The 20664-nt window shown below is 43.2% G+C and overlaps 1 protein-coding gene across 1 annotated transcript in view; it reads left to right on the top strand.

Annotated features, from left to right (window-relative positions):
* The window catches only part of AFF3 (ALF transcription elongation factor 3), a gene marked incomplete at its 5' end in the record, with an annotated part of 100274 nt that extends 87515 nt beyond the window's left edge, over window positions 1–12759 (top strand). The window contains 3 exons of the mRNA XM_082784610.1: window positions 1200–1249; window positions 1379–1593; window positions 2634–12759. Coding sequence (XP_082640736.1) covers window positions 1200–1249; window positions 1379–1593; window positions 2634–2755 — 387 coding nt within the window. The 3' untranslated portion in view covers window positions 2756–12759. The remainder of the gene's footprint in view (window positions 1–1199; window positions 1250–1378; window positions 1594–2633) is intronic.
* Window positions 12760–20664: the final 7905 nt, after the last annotated feature.

The raw sequence follows: 20664 nt of genomic DNA on the forward strand, positions 1-20664 counted from the left end.
ATTGCACTCTCTTCAGAATCCTTACTGCACCCTTCTGGTGCAGAATTGAAAAGAGGCTGGAGTAAAACATCTAAAACATGAGGTTTTTTGAAGTTGTACAATAAGGCAGAGGATAGTTAAATTTACACTGGAAGTACCCTTGATTCCAGTTTGATTTTCTCTTTTTCCTGCCTCCAAATCTGTAAGTAAATTACACGTACTCAGTTTCTCATACACTAGAAAGATGAAGGCAAGTAGTTCTGAAACAGACCAATAATAATAATAATAACACTGAAGGAAGAGCCCACTGCAGGACACTCCAAGTTTAATTTTTCATACCAGTTACCTGCGACGTAGAATGCCCAGTGTCAAAATGCAGGAAGGATGCCAGGGCCCACACAGCACTGATGTGAATACTACTAAAATACCATAGCCAGTTCTCACATGTGCACAAAAGATGTGGGAACACAAGAGGGAATTCAGGGAATGCGTCAAAACTGAGTAAACAATCTTTTTGAAGAGAGGCTCAGGTGGTGTGTCCATCTTAGGTTAAGAGAGGATGTGATCACTGTGTGTATGGAAATATCACTGATAATGCCAGGTGACATGCAGGCTTGCTGGCACCGGACCAACAAAACCCCAAAGCTAGCACTGAAGTTCAGAAAAATTCAGCCTTGAAATCCTGAAACAGATCTGTTCTCATAACTGCTAAACAGTAGAATGGGACACAGGAGAGCAAGCAGGATAAATAGTGTTTTAGGATTTCTATATGACTAGCTATCCTTTTTTAAAAACAAAAACAAAAAAATGTTTCTGGGTTTCTGGTAGAAGTTCCATGACTGGTGGAAAAGGGATATGCACACTGAGTGACCTTTTGGTTTTCTGGTTTTCTCTATTGCAATAAATTCCAGCCTAAACCTCACAGAGAGTCCTAACAGCACTTTCTTCTGAACACCCAGGATTTCTGTCAAAAGGCTCAGTATCAACTAGCATGTTTTCCTAACAAGCCCCAACCCTGGGTGTTTAATAGGATGTGATTTGAGTCTGTGCTACAGCACTGCTTCATCACAACACCAAATCAGGCCCAGTGGCTTTACTGCATTGTAAGACTTACCTACACCATTTTTTTACATTTTTTTTTTTTACTTTTATGCTGTTCACTGTTTTTCATTTTATCGTTTTACATGTTATGTGTATTATGAATTATTTTTCTTTTACAGAATTCCTCAAAAGCTGCCCAGAACCCATCTCCTTGGGGTACCAGTGGAAAGTAAGTTCACATGTCACACGGAAGCTTAGATCAGATCGGTTGTCAGATATTTCCTGCAGTATGTTCTGATACTCACATGTTTTTAAAACAAACATCCTCTTAACTAATGGTGTTAACATCTGATTTCAGGAGCACAGGAACTCCATCACCCATGTCCCCTAGCCCTTCTCCAGTCAGCTCTGTAGGGTCCCAGGGGAGCACAGGGGCCCCTTCCCCATCTCCTATAATCAGCATCCCACAGCGCATTCATCAGATGGCTGCCAACCACGTCAGCATCACCAACAGCATCCTGCACAGCTACGACTACTGGGAGATGGCTGACAACCTGGCCAAGGAAAACAGAGGTGAGTGATTCAAGGCAAAGGTCTACTCTAGAAGAATCTCACATGATTTTGATCACAAAAATAACTGTTTTGATAGGAAACCTATCTGCAAAGTAGGACTGCAGAGGTGATTATTTTTCTTCAGCCTGTTCCTAGTCTGTCCCAAAATTGCCCCAAAATGCAATTTTGACAGCTATGTCACTCTGAAGCATCTTTATATCACCAACTTCTTTTTTCCTTCTGCAGCTGGTCAGGACTGGGGGCAGACAGGTCACAGACATAGCTGCGTGTAGTATTCACTGCCATCTAAGTGATTCTGGATAGAAAAGTTTGAGAGAATAAAGGCAGCTTTCTGTGCCCCAAAGTCATAGATCTGGACAGGATGCATCCAACCAGACCATGTCAAAAGCCAGGAGCACCCTTCCTTTCTGCAGAAGAAATGAACACCTCTCCACCCATGCACCCACCCTACCCCCATGCAGACACAGATGGGATGAGGTGCCCTCACTCCCTCTTCAAAGCAAGAGCTGTGTTAGGTCTGCCAGCCCAAACTGTATGTATCAACTGCCTGAGGACATCTCAAACGGGCGTTATGTGCCTCTGCATAGGCAACTGAATTAAGTCCCTCGTGGCTAGCTAGGCAAATTACTACTTAGGATGGGATGAACATGTCATAGAGGTCTCTATTTGTCCATCAAGGTATTTGGATATCTAGTATATGTATAGACAAACACTCGTGTTTAGACTTTTACATTTAGTTGTCCTTAATCTCGGAATAAATCTTGCCCAGCATCTGTTTGCTTTATCAAGACAATGGAAGTTAATGAAAGGCAAAGCCGAAGAACTCACTGTTTTGTTCCTTCAAAAGAAAATTGTTGTGCATCAGCCTGTAACATCATGAACCACAGGGCTTTAAAATTAATCTCACCAGCACTAAACTTTCATTTCCATGAAACGTTCAGCTCGACTCAATTTGCAAGAGAATAAAATCTATTAAAGGTTGACAAGTAGCAAATACAGCTTCACTCTTCTGATGCCGAATCTTTTTTCTTTCCCTGTAGATTTTTTTAATGACTTGGATGCATTGATGGGACCTATCACCTTGCACAGCAGTATGGAGCATTTAGTTCAGTACACTCAACAAGGACTTCACTGGGTGCGGAATAGCGCTCACTTGTCATAATGACTGTGTGCCATTCACATGGACTGTATACCTTTCATGGATAATTCAGTTATTCTGGACACTGTGCTACAAAAATAGTCAACCACAGCATTGATCCAAACAAAGGTGAATATTTCTTCAATGTTGAGCAAAATTTTTCCGAGTGTAGACATTTATCTGTGCATATGTACAATATACAATGATGTCTTTTCAGAATGAATAGTTCTGTACCGCTCTCCAAACATTTTCATACGCTAGAAGTACTAGAAGAACTGATCTTGATGCACAAAACATACCTTTTCTGTTCACGGGCTGAAAAACTCAGAAACCAAAATCTCATGGGTTGATTGAACCAAGTGCAATAAGCACAAATCCCTGTTCAGGAAAGCTCTCAGTAGACTCTTACCTTTAAGCTTGTACTGAAATCCCATTGACTTCAGTAGAGCTTAAGCACATATACGAGGGCTTTCCTGAACTGGAATGAATGAGGGCAAATCTCTGCCATGGAGAACTTTTACTGCGAGCACGGACACTTCACAGAAGTTCCAACAATAATGTTCCATCTCCCTGTAACCTCCCCACTGGGGCGGGCATGCAGAGGAGTTGTGTAGTCTGCATTAAGTTGGAGAAAGACGGCATTCCTTCATGTGCAATAACTTTCAACAAATTGCATGCATTTCTTTATCTCCTGTCTTTTTAAATAACTTTACCTCTTGTTCAGCTCCGCACCAACAGTACAACCTGCAGTATCGGGCAAAAAGCCTGAAAGCAGATATGCTGATAGCAAGAACTTTTAAAAGAGGTGGTGGAAAATTGCATTCTGTTACTGACAGTAAATAGATAAATGAAAAAATATGGCAACCTGCAATCCACTTAGTAAAGAAAATGTGTTAATTTCAGCTGCATACAGACAGAGAGACATATCTGTAAGAGTTGTTGGCTTTGCATGGGAAGGCTTCATCTTACAGATTTTGATTTTCATATCTTTTTCATCTAGCAGAAGCTCACAGCCTGTTCTTCTAGTCTATACGGGAACGTTACATGCAATTTCCTTTATCTGGGAAGCTGAGTTTGCTGCTCATCAGGCTAAGAACTGTTTCCTATCATAATCCTCTCACTCTTCATCCATAATCCTCAACGAAGCTTTAATGTTTCTTGATTTATTGGATGTTTTCTGTTCCTGTTGACAGGCTATGTTTTTTTGTGCCAGAAGAATTAATCCCACAATGATTGGAGTTTAATTTGGGTCAGCTGAGGTCAAGGCCAGTTCATACCAACTGTGTTTGCATTTAGTGCATTCGTGTCCATTTTCAGTGGTTTTGACACATTTAGTTTTCTTCCTCTGTTACTGGAAATTTTTTTTTTTTTTTTGCTTGCTTTGCAATCAGATTTGCAGCCCTTACTCAAGTCAGCAGCTCTGATGACTTCAATGGATTATTCTTGTCCAAGTCACTGACTGGACCCTTTGACTGTTGTTTCCTATTCTAATTTACAAATATATTAAGGAAACATGAGTGCAAAAAACTCTTTCAATAGAAGATACAAGTAGAAGTAGCCACTGATATTGATGGTTGATTGATTGGTCTCTGCTGCCTTTTTTTTCCTCCCAGATTTTTGAAGAGATGCATTAAAAAAAAAAAAAAAAAAAAAAAAAAAAGATACCAAACAAAGTGTCACATTTGCTCAGTAGAACAAAGGTTGTATTTACCCTGTGTTAAAGGCTTGAGAACATGCAGAGCCCTACATATGTGCATTTTTTTGTCTAGGCTACTTACCATAACTGCAGCTATTGCTCAGACTCAGCACACCACTCTGTTCTTCGAAGCAGCTCAGCAGGGTAATTTCCAAGGGACTGCTGAGTCCCAAGCCATCCCAGGCCAATTTTATGTGCTGGTCAATTCTCGGATCCTGCCCAGGAGAACTCCTGAGCTCAGGCTGTGGTAACCTCTTAATACAGACTTGAGTGTTATAGTGTGGCTGGCTTTAAGAGTGGACATGGGCCTGCCTTTAAATGACAAAATACACATCCTCCAAGTCCTCCAGGCACTCTTAATTCCAGTCAACCGCCCTAGAAGGAACACAAGTTGTTTGGTCCCGAGTATCGTGGAGAACTTGGTCAGTGCCTTTTCTGTTTATTACTTGCCTGATCTCCAGCTGTGGAAGTCTGCCATGATGTACTCGACTAGCAGCAGCAGATTCCATCAGCTGCTTCCATACCATATGAAGGTACTGTGGGATTTCTCCTCAGATCAGGAAAGTGAAATTCCGATTAGATTTGCTTCTCTTTTCTTTGATGGTGCCTATGATGTTTATCTTCAGATAAGTTTGGGGGTTTGGGAGCCCTTGTTGCTATTTAATGTTGAGAAATTTTAGACGTGACATATATTCCTTGCCTTAAATGGAGTTTAGTTTTATTGCACACGTGGCATTTGAGTTTCAAGTATGGAACTTTGAAGCATGTTTATTTTACTAAGATCGGGATATTTTTCTTAATCATGATGAACTCTTTGTATGGATGTAATATGTCAAGCAACTTCACAAAGAAATGCAAGAATTAATGCTGTCCTGTTGTAACGTGTTTCCAAGTACTAAGTATCTCTTGCAGATAATTGTCCTTTCTTGTACATGGTTCTAATATTTAATTACTCCAGCTAAAATACCCATTGCTTCCATGGAAAAACACGATGGTTTTTTAGGTTTTGTGCTGGCATCATCCATGTTGTCTGATGAGCCCAACCAAGCCTTAACCTCTGGTGGTGTAACAGGATAAAATAGCAGCCAGTTAAACCAACTAGACATAAATGGATTAGAAGTTTTGGCCTCCTCTCTGTAGGGTTTCTTACAGCTGTGTTTTCTAGAGGTTATTTAGGATACTCTTCCGTGCGGGCTATTTTGCTGTATAATGGTTGTTGCAGTTTAGATGACTGAAGCTGAATGTGACATGGTGTCAACAAATACTTTATTCATTTTCTTAGGGCCAGATTTGGTAAAGAGTATGCAGCTTTTAGATTTCATCCAATTAAGCAGATGTTCCACGTTAAGAACCTGAATAGTTTTAGACATTTCAACATGACTCAAAGGTGTTTTGTGTGTTCTGGATGAGACCAAGGGAGTCCAAGGACTTTTTTGGGGCTCAGTGAGAGATGTTTACTTCTCTCAACCAGTTGTAAAAGTCCAGGAACATGCAGGCTTCTTTACACTATAACATTTTCAGGTTCATTTTGTGAAAGTAAGAAGTTAGTCCGTACAAACCTAAAAGGATTATGCCTGGAGGGAGAGGCTGGTAAAGCAATGGGAATGCATTCAAAGGAACTATATATTGCAGGTGAATGCAAGAAATGCAGTGCAGCCTACAGGATCCTCAGAGACAGCAAGATCATACAGACCCCTTGGCCTTAATCGTTTATAGTATTCCATAGTGGCATGAATGACAGATAAGAACAAATTATATGCAGAGGTTCAAGTGTGGCCAAAAGTCAAGCAGAGTCCCCCCTGTCACGTGGCAGGATACCCCAGCTCCTTGCTTGCCTATTTCTTTTATCCAAATATCACAGGGCTCCAAAGGAAGAGGTTTCAGTGAACAGAAGACCTTAGGTAAAGGAGGTTAAGAAGATCAAGCCCTAAGTGTAGATACAAATATGTATGTATATACTGTAAATCTAAATAGTAATAAAAGTCACTCAGCATGAAGGATATTACTAGTGCCTACCATTGATCATCAAGTACTCATCATTGAGCAGCCATATCACCTCAGAACTGCAGTAACTGTTATCAAAATAATTTGTGCAGCTAATTAATTTATAAGAAATGCACCTTCGGGACTGTGCCATAGTATCTCTTTCGTAATACAAATGTTCAACCATTTTTCATGGCTACTGATTCAAATCTACATCACTGAAATGTCAGGATATCTTTTTTTTTTTTTTTTTTTTTTCCCTAGATGAGGGCATATACTTAGACCTGGCTAATCTGTGCTTTGTTTATCTACCCAAGAGACTTCTATAGTCACCAGCCTTAACGCGTGTACAGTATATACTATTCACTGACTTCGTTGTAGGTTTTAATCCAAATGAAATTGGAATTTGCAAAATGACTTGGATTAATGGCGTCTGTCTCAGATACCCTGCAGATGCGACATTAAATGATTCATGATTTTAAGCAGGAAAGGTTGACTTTTATGTAAATAACAGGGGTGAGTTCCAAGGATTTCTACAAGATTTTTTTTCAAATTAGATGATTGTCAAAGTAATACATTTTTTTTCAACTCTTCTAAATCTTCTGGGGGGTCATGGGTTCATGTCAAAGCTATATTAAGAACTTCTCCTTCTGCAATATGCCTTGCCTTTGCATAATCTGCTTAATGCTTAATATGTCAAAAAGAAATGTTTCTTTTTCACCACAATAGCAATGTTTCCCTCCCCACCTCCAGGGAGAATCCTCAAACTAAAGAATAAAATCTCTTGGCACAATAGAAATACAAACAATGCTTGAAGAATATGAACTTGTTAAGATAACGATAGAGGTTTGGCTGGCATAGACCTAACATGCCTCTCGTTTTCATATCTTTCTGTTAGCATTTACATCACATCTTTGAACTCATTGTGTTTGAAACTAGAGAATTAGTCTGATTTTCATGTCTTAAAAAGGCCTGATAGGTCTGATCAGTATCATAATTATAATTGTTACATTAGCTTATGTGCTGTGCACTGAGGGCTGGGAAGGCATGTAACCACAGATAAATTTGTCAGAATTCATTTAGAAAAGCATTTGGATGATCTTATGCCTAGCCTGTGAAGAAAACCGGAGAGCAATGTCTCCCACCCAATACTGTTAGCATGAAGACTCGGCTACTTTAATGTCTCCCCTAAAGCTGCCAGTTGCCCTTTCTAAGGCTGAGACTCCATTTCCAGCCTTACTGGTTGCCATGCTATCAGTTGTTCTGAAGGTTGATTAACAAACTGGGAAAGTTACCGTAGGCCCTGTTTGCCCTCACCTCACTAAAGCTACAGGGAGGATAAATACCAAGATTTGGAGTATCCAAGGCTCTATCAGTCCTTCAAAAGGCTTTCCTCACTGAAATTCAGCTGGAGATGTTTCTTAAGTCATTCTTGCTTGCTGTCTGGCTCCTTTGCTCTTGGAAGTCCTGAGGTATGAGTGCCCTTTCAGGGATGTTTTCTTCTCTGGTAGCCCAAGCTGCCTTTCAAGCAACGTGCTGGCGCATGGAGCAAGTATCCCACAGGTTGTGCAAAGGGCCTTGCTTTCCCCCACAAAACCAGCAGAAAATACAGCAAGGTTTGCTCTCTTTCTTGATCTGTGTAACTTGCATCTTGCACAGTGTAGCTTGAATCCCAGACTCATCCCTGCTACCCTGAAAGGGTTTCACTGGGTCCAATGAAAACAGGGGGATGACAAAAAAATGGGAGATTTCCTCTGTCCCAGGGCACATATTCCTTTTGGGGAGTGAATATAAAGAACAGCATGGATCATGAGGCATTCAGGTCTCATGTTTCTCATATGTACTAACACAGGGGTACTTAACATTTATCTGCCTCATAGGGCTTTATGAGTATTAATTAGTGTTTGCAAATCACATTGCATCCTCAGAAGGGAAGTGCTGCAGAAGAGCTATGGAAAAAACTGCTAAGCACACTGGATGAATTTCACCCCCGAGTCCAGAGCTACAAGACCCTCAAATTCCTTAAATATCATCTAAACTCTCAGTGTAAGCACCAGAGCATATAAAACTAGTGCTTAGTACTGAGGGGAGTCATAGAGTCACAGTCTAGGTGAAATTGCCATTCCCAGAGTATCTGTAACTTTGATCCTCGTAGCAAGCAAGAACCACAACAGTGATTCTGGGACAAACGGTGTAGGTTAACCAAGTGGTGGGGAGCCATCCTAAGAACTGCAAATTCTTTTTGTATATAAGACACTTTGTCTTTCTGTAAAAGAAATTTGCCTTCTCAGTCTCACCAAGAGTGTTTTTCAGAACAGCCTCAGAAAAGTTCAAATTTGTTACTACAAATCTGGCTTGAAACGAATCCAGACCAATAGATGCTGTCCTTTAGAATGGTGCATTGCAGAGAGGACTGGTCAGCTATCAGAACAACAAAACCAAAAAAAGTGCCTCTCATAAAATATCCATCTGTTAGTGATGTACATTACCAGCATCTGATCCAGGAAGTCAGGTATGTTGGAGGACAATGTTGCGTTCCCGAATCATGCCATCATTAACCACTGTCACAGGGTTAAATTCCATGCTCTGTTCTGACACGTTGCCTCTAGAAGTCACCAGTAAAACACTTCAGCAAGAACTGAACACCAGTCAAATCAACAAAATATTTCTACTGCTGTTCATCTTATTCAGGCAGTACGAGCAAATCCTTCCTTACTTAGCACTACTTGTCTTTTTGTTCTTATTTATGGAATCATTACCCTAGCCACAGACATGAAAGGAAATGTTTCCTGTGGGAACAAGCTAGATGTGGATAAGATTTACCAAAGTAAGGGCCATTCTTAGTCTTTTTTCCCATTTCTATGCCTAAAAATATTGGTATTCTAAAAGAACAATTTCATCTGCAGTTGAGATTTTGGAGTCTGCCTTCACCCATGACAAACAAGTCCATCTTCCATTTGCTCACATAAAGTGCTGCATGGTAGCATGGGGGCTTCTGGCATTCCCCATGAAATCACATATTTTACTGCCATCATCAATACATGAGTGTACCTTACATCTCCTCACCCTGTCATTTTACCTCCCTGGTCACACAGTCTGCTCTCCCTGTAGCTTTCCTTGCCCCACAGCTTTCATCCCCAACTCCATCTCCCAGCCTGGGCTGGTGATGCGCAGGACAAGGGACAGAGCAGAGCTGCTCCAAGCAGCTCAGGACCTTTCTGTTTTCTTCTTGTTTGCACCCCACTGGTGGAACTAGCACCCACCTTCTTCCCATTACTGCTAGCAAGAAACTAGTTCCCTTCTTAGGAGGAGATGGGGAGAGCTGATGACTCCATGCGCAAGTTCTGACCAACTCTTCTTCTCTAGGTGAGCAGATGGATGAGAGGCCACTAATCTTGGGACCCAAAGCCTTTGTGCTGGTGACTCAAACACCCCAGGTGCAACAGCAGTGCAGCTAGAGGGGTTGCAGCAGTGCCAGTGAGGCCAGAGGCCTTTGGCTCAGGTGTTACTGATTTGCTTGAATGAACACTGAAATTTGGGATCCTGCAGTAGAACCAGCAGGAACTGGTAGCCTCATACCTGTCCAAGGACTTTCTGTAGGTCATTGAGACCATGCAATCAGCCTTGTAATGACTCTCTGGGGTTAAATAGCAATAGAAGCCAGAAAGGAAGAGGAAAAAAAAGTCCTGATTTAATCACAGAAGGTGGGATTCACCTCATCCTGTACTGAAAGTCTAAAATAAGCAAGAAGAAACACATCCTAGTACTTGTACTTGTTTCTGTCACTAGCTATAGAGGGAGTCTACGTGATGAGCTCAGAAACAGAGACAATACAAATCCCACCCCACGTTTATGATTGTACCTGTTACTACCTGCTGAAATTGGTAAAATACCACAGGGTAGGCTGAGGCAGGGTATGGCTGAGGGAGCAGACAAGCAGGAAAATATGTATGAGGTAAATAAATTTATTTCTGAGGTGTTTAAAGCATGTGTTTCAGACTTGAACCATTCCTAGCCCACTCTCTAACTCACTAGGCCCAAATCCAAAGTAGTTCCTTGAGGGTTGAACGTGCACCTTTCTTCTGTTAAGATTACTGAAATATCCAGAAAATACATTTTACAGTTTAGTAAACACTCAAAGGCACTTTTTCATACGCTGTCTGAAAGTGCAGTTGGCTTTTTTTAACAGAAGGAAGTGTTTCCGTCAATGGTCAAAGAGATCAGACTGGCCATCAGCCCACAAGAGGCCAATGTTTCTATGGAAATTCAACAAATTGTGCGAAAGAACTCGAACAACATTGCAGTTTTATCCACGGAGAATAATCTGCAGGCAACACAAGGCCACCTAAAGCTCATAGCCTGCCTGCACGCTGCCAGTGCCATAGCAGCTCCTCCAGGAGATGAGGCAGAAGAGTTGAGAGGCATCAGGGCTCCTCTCCACGGCCAAGCCAGGCCTTCCACACGGGGCCTCTGTGCTGGCCACAGTGGATGGAGATAATAACCAGTGCAACAACACAGGGCTGTGCAAGGACTCGTGCTTCACCTATGGCAGCTCCCTGTCCCCCTGTGCTCATTACTGATCGAAGCTTGGGCAGTGATGCCTGCAGACCAGGGGTCCTGTCAAAGCGGGCACCTTACAGGGAGCGAGCCACAGACTTGCTTCCAAAGAGCTGCCATCGTACAGAAGCCAAAACCAAACCAAACTGCAGGTGGGCAAGGAAAATAAAAAATAGGGGAGAGAGTAAAGGGCAGCCAAAATAAGAGGATGTTTAAATTTGTCATTACTTACCTAATCAGCAGCAATAATGACAGTAACCATAACTCCCTTCCCATTTCCTAAGGGTAGCAGCAGTGGTTGAAACAGCGATGTAGCAGTCCCAGAGTGAGGTCCAGCCACTGAGATCCCCCTTGATCAATTTGCTGGATGTGTGGGCAACACACAGTGGGTGCTGCCACGTTGTGACTCTCCACCCCTCCTTTCACATAGCCAACTGGGAGCCCCTGTTCAGCTGAGGTACTCAAGGGTCAGATAGCAACCAGAATTATTTTTGTGTATTTTCATATTTCATTTCTTGCAACGAACACTGGCTTTTTTTTTTTTTTTTAATAAATTTATTCAAGACAATGTGGCTTTATTTGCATCTCATAAAACACTGCTTACATTTCTCTCCGAGGGTGTTCCTCCTGAAGCCTCGCCCACCCAGCCAAAGCTACAGCAGTTTATCTTTCCAGTGAGAGCAATCCCACAACACATCCCTACGTTGCAGGCAATATTGTTTACACAGGTTAATAAACGGAGTATTCTGTACAGTAATTTATGCTGTAAGATATGTACATATATCACTGTAGCAGTCACAAATGCTTTAAACTGCCTTATTTATTAGATCAGTTAGCATTTCCCCCCTTGCTCCAGAACACTTTAAATTATTTTTATCTTTTGCATTAGGTAATTTTTTTAGTTACTGCATTTTGACCCAATTATTGAAAAAAAAAAAAAAGGTCTTTACAGTAAATAGATATCTAAAAGTTAAGTAGAAATAGCAAATTTACCACCCATCCAACTAATATAGCTCTAATTATGATTAAAAATAAATATCTTATATTCTTATCTGTGTATTATAGTATATGCCACAAATCATATTCCACTTGTGATCAATACAAACAAGAGCTTTAGTAACTTTCACCTGTTTCATTCTTCCATTCGGAGACAAAAACATAATAAACCACTTAATCTAAAATATTCCCCGTGAGAGCCCTGGTCTTATTCCTCCCTCAGGCAAAACTTATGTTGGCTTCAGTGGGAGCTTTACCTTGGAAAAAGTACAAGATAGGGACATTACAAAACAAATATATCATGTATGAACAGCACTTGTGCTTGGTACTCCTTCCTTTTCTTTTTTTTTTTTTTTTTCTGTAGTGAGAAACATAGGGTAGGTATTACATCTGTAACAGTTGTCTGTCTCACTCCTTCCTTTTTGCCGTACAAGTACAAAATTAAGATTCAGAAACAATTGTATTGGTTCCAGTCACTCAAGCAAATCAGAAATCTTATGGGGATCAGTTCCAAGCCAAACTAGAAAGTACAAGAAAATTTTGCTTTTGTTTGTCTTCATGTTAAATTTTGTCACACGACTGAACAGGTTCATACGTACAAAGGCAATGAAATTATTAACGACTTCTTTTACTGTTTGGAGATTTTGCTATGTCCACAGTTCATGTAAAACTCATGTAGCACAGTTTCTGGGATGGTGAAAAATCCTACTGTAATGTAACAGAATGAGCCTTAAGGATTTGTAAGAATAAGCACTTTTATATTAAAAAGCAAATATTAATTCATCAGTAAGATTACTTTTTTAATGTGACAATAAACCATGAAATCAACATCCTTCCGTCTCAAGTACGTCTCATCTGTCTCTTTCTTAAACCTTTGTTCCGAGTGAAAAATTTGCCTGGTTTTGTGGTGCAGCCTCTGGGTCCCATCGCAGCTGCCTGTGCTCCAAACTAAGCCACCTGCCCTTCTCCACAGGAGAGGTCTTTGGAAAACTTTGTACCGGGAAAAAGGAAAAATTCCCATGTAGGATTGTTCTCCCTCTGAATTACTTATTCCACCATGTTCTGCCAAAGCCAAAATGCTTTAACATGACTTTTTCACAGAATGGTACCTCCTAGCCATTTTCTCTGCTCATCTGATTCCCCAGGTAGGCGGGAGGGGAGCTAGGTGTTTTCCTTCTTCTTCCTGGGGAAATCACATTTTCCTGAGCAGCTCCTGACAGCACGGCAGGTACTGGCTGGATGTCCTGGGGCAGGCCAGAAAGAGTGAGCTTCCTCAGAAACCTTCTGCTTTTGTGACTTGCCACCATGCACACGTTATCCATACCCTGCCTGGGTCTCAGCTCAGTCCTACACACCACAGGCAGCTCCATCCAATTCTGCCAGGGTGGGCCGGCGTGCTTCGGTGCTGCCTCCCCTCCTTCCACATCGATGCGGCTTGCTGGCAACCCTGCCAAGCAATCTTGCAGGATTTCACTTCTGGTTTGTTCCACAAAAACCTTCTCAGCTTAATTCAAGGTCAGGAAAGAAGTCAGGCAGCACCGAGCTGGAGACCTGGAGGGCTCATTATGATGATCTAGTCTTACTTCCCAGGAAAACACGGGCCATAAGGTTTCATCAAGGGATTCCTTAATCAAAGGCTAATAACCTGATGAAGAGAATTCTAACCTTTTATTAAGGCACCCAATCTTGATTTAAAGACGCAAAGTAATGAAGAATTTACCACGTCTCGTGGACTGCTATTTGCTAAAAATACTGCTCCGGGGCTTCAGTTTGAATGGTGTCAGAGCTAATTGCAAAGCCAAACCAAAAGGAAAAAAATAAAAAGAGTGAGAGAGAGAGAGAGAGGGAGAGAACTCAAAACCTGAAGATGGAATAAGTGCACTAAAAGGGAAAAAGAAAAAAAAAAAAAAGCAATTTATGGGGAAATTTTGCATTCTAGTGGAGTTTCTGGTCTTAATGTGAGGAAAGTGTGCATAGGCAGTCGTATTTGCTACTCGGAAACAGAACAGGCTGTGACCTTGTTTACTAGGTATGCAAGCCCACAGACAAAGCACAAAGGGGAGCTTTGCTACAAGCACTGCTGAAATGCAGACCCTGTTGTGGCCCTTTCACGTTTGTGCCAAGCCCACATTTACAATAACGTGACTCCCTCTTAGTTTTCTTTAAAGTAAGAACAGAAACCAGCAGAAAACAACAGCATGTGTGGATGTTTCTTAAAATGAAAGCCAGGCTACCCAACTCTCTGGGTAGGAATTCGTACAAATCTCCTGTCCCATAAGGAATTACAAACCAGTAGAGATGTACAGTTACAATGTCTCCTAGGATCATTTATGCAGCTCCCGACAGTGTGAGTTTCTACTGATTTTCTGTAGTCATTTCTCAAATACCAGCATTACAGATCAGAAGCTAAGGTTACATATGTCAAGAACTCTGACTTCGTAACATATGCCTACACATAGTGTAAAACAATAGACAATATAGTCCTAGAGACACAGATCTTCCTTCCCTTCCCTTCCCTTCCCTTCCCTTCCCTTCCCTTCCCTTCCCTTCCCTTCCCTTCCCTTCCCTTCCCTTCCCTTCCCTTCCCTTCCCTTCCCTTCCCTTCCCTTCCCTTCCCTTCCCTTCCCTTCCCTTCCCTTCCCTTCCCTTCCCTTCCCTTCCCTTCCCTTCCCCTCTCCCTCAGAAAGGTCACACAATGCTGTGAACAGCTTACGATATGCAAATCCCTCCAGGTAAAGCAGAAAGAAGATACTAAGCACAAGGAGTATATCCAATTTGAAAAGCAGCTGGGAAAAGGCTGCATGTCTTTGAAAAACTGCCTTACAATACATCCCCAGCCCTCTCACTGCTACTGAGCTTCTTAAGAACCATTAAAAGCAAGATTTTGGAGCTACGACCAGCTAAGGGTTTTGATGTTGTAACAAGTCACATAATTTAAGGTGTCTGGACCCAGAGTACAAAGCCCTGTACCAGGCACAAGGCCATCATCTATGTCATGCAAAGAGCTCTGGATGACTTGAATAAACAATTTAAAATCTTCACGTGAGGAGAAACCTCCTGGAGCCAGGCGAGTAGCAGCACCTGCAGTGAACTCCAAAGCATCAGCACCTGATACGGGACTGGCAGCAAGCCCTCTCATCCAGGCAGATCAAGTGCCTCCAGGAAAACCTCTTAAGAAACAGCTGAACCAGGTGACAGCAGCGAGAGTATTTTTCTGTTTGCAGGTCAGCATGGCAGGTTATTTGCTAGAACCTGCAAGCAAGCTGTTCTTAACATAAACAGGTTCTCTGTCAGGAGAGGACCCGACTCCATCCACAGCATGTCTGCTCCATCTTTACCTCCATCTTGCACATCCCACACTGGCAACAGCCAGAAAATGGTCCTTTGGTGCGATCACTGGAGTAATTCTCACTGGCATCCAAAACTTACTGATAACCTGAAACGAGAGGAAGCTAAGACCTCTTGTGAAGAAAGGCTGAGAGAGCTGGAGATGTTCAGCCTGAAGAAGAGAAGGCTCCAGGGTGACCTCGCTGCAGCCTTTCAGTACCTTTAAGGGGCTTATAAAAAAGATGGAGAGTGGCTTCTTACATGAACAGGCAGGGATAGGACAAGGATAGGACAAACTAAAAGAGGGAAGATTTAGACTAGGTGTTAAGAGGAAATCCTTCACTCAGAGGGTGGTGAGGCCCTGGCACAGGCTGCCCAGAGAAGCTGTGGCTGCCCCATCCGTGGAGGTGTTCAAGGCCAGGCTGGATGGGGCTTTGGGCAGCCTGGTCTGGTGGGAGGTGTCCCTGCCCATGGCAGAAGGGTGGAACTGGGTGGGCTTTAAGGTCCCTTCCAACACAAACCATTCCACGATTCCATGATTCTAAGAATGATAAATGTTATTTAAACTTCAAAGACAAAAACCACGGTATCATCTGTTTTGGCAAGTGGCTGTAACCTGGCCAATCTGGATTCAGTGGATTCTTTTTATAGCTCTCTTCATGACGTTGCCAGGAGTAAAAGCTTCAAAAAGGTTTAGATAGAGCAGTCGTAACTTGTTCTCATTTCATCAGAACATACATTTTGACTAGGGAGAGATTTAAGGACCTAGGCTTAGGTCCTCAGGTATCTAGCTCAAGCTTCTATTTTCTAACCACAATAAAATATGGTAGACTTTGCTGTGCATTGAGCTGAGTTAAAACACTGTCCAAGTGGAGGATTTGAACTTAATGAACAAGGTGTACACAAAACATGTACTCTGTCTTGTCATGCTGCTGTAGGTCACAGTCTCACAAAATTCCTCCTTCCCCTCCACACAAAGCCACAAGAAGAGGATGAAGCTATATTGTCGGTCTCTGAGCATACGAAAGGGGTAAATTGATACCCACATCACAAAGCTCCTATCAAAGCACAGATGGGTGCTTTGAGCCGACAGAAGGCAGCTGGAACCCTGAAAGCAACCCAGAATTCACTTTTGATTATAGCTTTGTGTGTGTGTGTCCTGAGGATTTTACACTGAAGAAGCAGAAGTGACCCAGCTGCAGCCCAGCTCTGCTCTTTGCCTTTCCATTCGCCTTACAAGTGCCAATTTAAAACATGTGTCGGGCACAACTGGCACATAATGAAACGATGGCATTCAGATTGTACTGCCTTCATTAAAGCAATACCGAGTTTCCACTCACCAGGGTCCTTCTCATTTTAAGCCATGCTGCAAACTGTTCTCCATCCCAGTTGCTCTCTCAAAAATTAACTGGACAGGTCCCTCCCAGCATTTCTGCTGCACCTTTTTGAGTCAGACAGCAGAAATAAGTGCATTGTGGCACTTTCCCAGGTGACATTCTTCGGGTACCCTCCCAAACTTCATTCAGTCCACTCCTAATACACTCCCAACTTCCTACCTTCAAGAATTTATCCATTTTCAATGTTATATACCAATATGAAAGACACCTCGGTTTATCCAGACAACACAGAAAAACATGGTGGTATGAAGTAGGCTCAAAGAACAAGAAACGTTTGGAAGTAAATTCCTTTTTCTACTTCAAGAATGTTTTTGGTTTTAGTTCAAGAAAAGGGTACTTTGCAAACAGGGATCCTGGACAAAAACCACAGTCCACAACAACTGCATGTGAGAGACATCACAGCTCCGAAACTGCAAGAAAGCTTTCTGCAGTGTCATAACAGGATGGGGAGTGGGATTTTCTATGTGGCTGAGATGCATTTGAGTGCCAAGCTCCCCAACAGCCCTGGAGGTCACTGCCTAATCCCACATGAATTATTTTTGCCCTTCCAAGGAGCTTTCCATATGAGCAAGGAAGCATAGTCAGAAAAGGGAATGCCTCACATCAGAATTACAGCTGCCTGAAAGGAAGGTGTGGGAAGCTGGGGGTCAGCCTCTTCTCACAGGTAACCAGTGATAGGACCAGAGGGAATGGCCTCAAGTTGCACCAGGGGAGATTTAGGTAAGAAATGAGGAGACATTTCTGCTCAGAAGGAGCAGTCAGGCACTGGGACGGGTTGCCCAGGGAGGTGGTGGAGTCACTGTCCCTGGGGGTGCTAAGGCAAGGTTGGGCCTGGTGCTTGGGGACATGGTTTGGTGGGTGACAGTGGTGGCAGGGGGGTGGTTGGACCAGGTGATCTTGTGGGTCTCTTCCAACCTTAATGATTCTGTGATTCTGTGATCTCAGCACCTCTCATGGACGTACCGTGTAATTCCAGATTACCCTGCCCTGCTGCCCTTTGCTCTGTCCTGGAGGTAAAAGCAGAAAACTTGGCATGAAGGTGGTCAGAACAACTACAAAGTAGTAGTAACCTTACGGTTCAGCATGGAAAAGCTCATCCCATACAGACTGCTTGGGCAGTGTGGGAAAACCATGTCAGAGCTACTTATACATGAAAAAGCAGCCATGAATACTTTGAGGATGGCATAAAAGCAGGCAGATATCAAAAAGAAGCATTAAAAAGGCCTTTTTTAAATGAGGGTAAGACCTTTCTTCCTGAAGTGATAGAAAAAGAAGTAATAAGGAAGGTGAGGTAAGGTCAGGTTGCTGGATAACACAGACCGCCCAGGTAGCAAGATATCTGCCAAATGAAGTGAGACAGCATGACTGTGAGAGGTGCCAGAGAGAAGGTGGCTACAGAAATTAAGGTCTGAGGTGAAGAGCTCAGCACCAGCTGCCTAAACAGCACTGCAGACGGCTCACTGAAGACATCTGCTCGGGGTACAGCTGCAAGCCAAGCATCGAACAAGGTGTGTGGCTACTCAGTGGACAAGACGGTGGATAAAGCAGAAAATATTCTCCATTTATACAGTTCAGTGCTGAATTCTCACCTGGCATACTGCCCATGCCCCTCTGCGAGCTCCAAAAGATCCTGCAGGAATGAGTGGAGGTCAGAGAGTGAGAATAAGTGAGTGGGCAGTGGAGGCAGAGGCAGGACTATGGCAGGAAGAGCTTGGAAAGACTGAGGTTTGTTTATCTCAGAAAGGAGATGGAAAAGAAGGGACACAGCAAGATAAAATACCAAATACTCCAGGAGAAGATGTCTCAGACACTTCTCTTTACCTTGCTGTATAACGCGAGAATAAAGGAATGGTCGGCGAAATGAAGAGCTCGTGCATTCAGAGCTGATCAAAGGAAATTCTCCGTCACGTAGTGTGTAATTGGACAGTGGAAGGTATCACCACAGGAAAGCACCGAGGTCAGGAACTTTGGAGGATTCAAAGAAGGATGGGATGGATGTGTGGATCACAGGAATATCCACTCAGAACAATTATGCTAAACTTTGGAAGAAGCATAAAGACGGGGTTTCAGAGTTTAAGCCAGCATCTGACTACGGGAGAATAAAAATTAGGTTTCTGTAGGGGTAGATTATCCCACATCTGTCTCTGAGGTCCTTCTTTGCCAGCAGCTGATACCTGCTCCTGCCTTGTGTTCCCTTTTACAGAGTTGCCAGCATCAACAGGGAGGGCAAGGCTAAATCATGACCTGAGCTGAATCCCCAGCAAACAGCTCTCTGTTAGGAGGCTCCTGCATACAAACCACCTATTTCCTGACAACATGCTCCTTAAGAACCAACCTTTTCTAAAAGCAGCGGATATACCTCTTCTCTGACCACGATTCAAACTGAAGGGAGCCCAGGCCTTCTGTTGAGGTCCGTATAACTAATCCATATGCTCCAAACTGTATCTGCCAGCTCCAGGACCTCAGGGCTCGGCTGGAGATCCAGGCTCCATCCAGCTCAGCCCAGCTGCAGCAGCAGCAGTTTCAGAGCCCCCATCAATTTACTTACTTCAGGAGCCTCTCTCTGACGCCCACACAGCCAAGCACAGATTTTCTGCGTAGTTCTGGTGCCTGAAGCCCATGTAATTGCAGTTGAAATGCTTATATCCCATTTTGCAGAAACCAAACAAAACCAAACCCTGAAACACTGCAGAGTGGATTGTTCCCCTAAACCATCTTGCTATTTTTTCTGGGCCTTTCCTGCCCTCCTGCTCGTTCCACAGGAGAGTCCCATGCACTCACCGGCCTGAGTTAAGTGTTCCCAAGGCTGTATTCACCCTCAGCTAACTCAGTGAAGTCAAAAGGCAGTGGTTTGCGAAGTTTCTGCTCTCTGCTCAGTACCTCTTCCTTAATTTTTATAATCTCAGAGCACTCTAAGCATTGTCTGCTAACTGTGCCGATCATTACTATAATTTTAAAATCTCTTTGAGGTCTCTTTGACCCCTCAAAATGAGCCTCTTAACTTTGCCTCAGAACTGAAATCACCGAAACCATTACCGATTAGCTGCTTTATAATGCACCTTGCTCCAAACATAACCTTCCTGAGACAGTGACCCATGCTCCTTGCAGTATTCTAGCGAGGCCTAATAACCATCTTCCAGAGGACTGTATTGCCTCTTTCCTGGTGCATTATAGCTCATTGTTCCGTCGGGCTAGTGTCTTGTTTGCCTTTTTTATTGCAGCTGTGCACTGAAGTGATGGTTTCTATGATTTTTTTTTTTCCACGGTAACCCCTTTCTCTCTCTGAGCAGCGTGCCGGATGTAACACCCATTCCTTACATTTGCTCTTTGTTCCCAGACTAATCACTTTTCATTTTCTATACCAAGCAGCATTTGCCATCTGCTGGCTCATCAACTAAATGATCCAAATCCCTTTTGAATCCGCTTGCATTGTTCCTTATCGCTCCTGCGTGCTTCCAGTCTCACCGTCCAACCAGCAGAGATTTCACACGCACGGCGCTCAGCTCAGGCTTGGGAATCCACAGGATCTTCTCACACCGTGGGCAGAGCGTCCCGCCCGGATTTGCCGCTTGCTGCCTCCATACAGGAATGAAAGGTTGGCTTTGGCAAAAAATTAGGCTCACATGTGCTTCAGGCTGCTTGAGAAGGATGGCTTTAAGCCCAGGAGCTGCACCAGGGGATGGCGCAAGGCAGCATCCTGTACCACGGATCCCAAGGATTGTGGAAGGGCTGCTGCAGCTTTCAGAGACCCCCACTAGTGTGCCCACAGCAAGAGGCAGCATGCACTCAGCTCTCCCTACCTGTGTTGGAAGGACAGGCACATGCCACATCTCTTTGCACCATGTACCATCTCCGTATGTGGGGGAAAAGGGAGAAAGTAGAGAGTAACATGAGCAAAACAAGAACTCACCTTTAGAAACCAGGGCTTCTGGCCCCATAGGCAAAAATATAAATTTCCTCTCACCCCAACAGTGCAC

The sequence above is a fragment of the Aythya marila genome (genome assembly GCF_965140915.1).
Source record: "Aythya marila genome assembly, chromosome: 1".
NCBI classification, from domain to species: Eukaryota; Metazoa; Chordata; class Aves; order Anseriformes; family Anatidae; genus Aythya; species Aythya marila.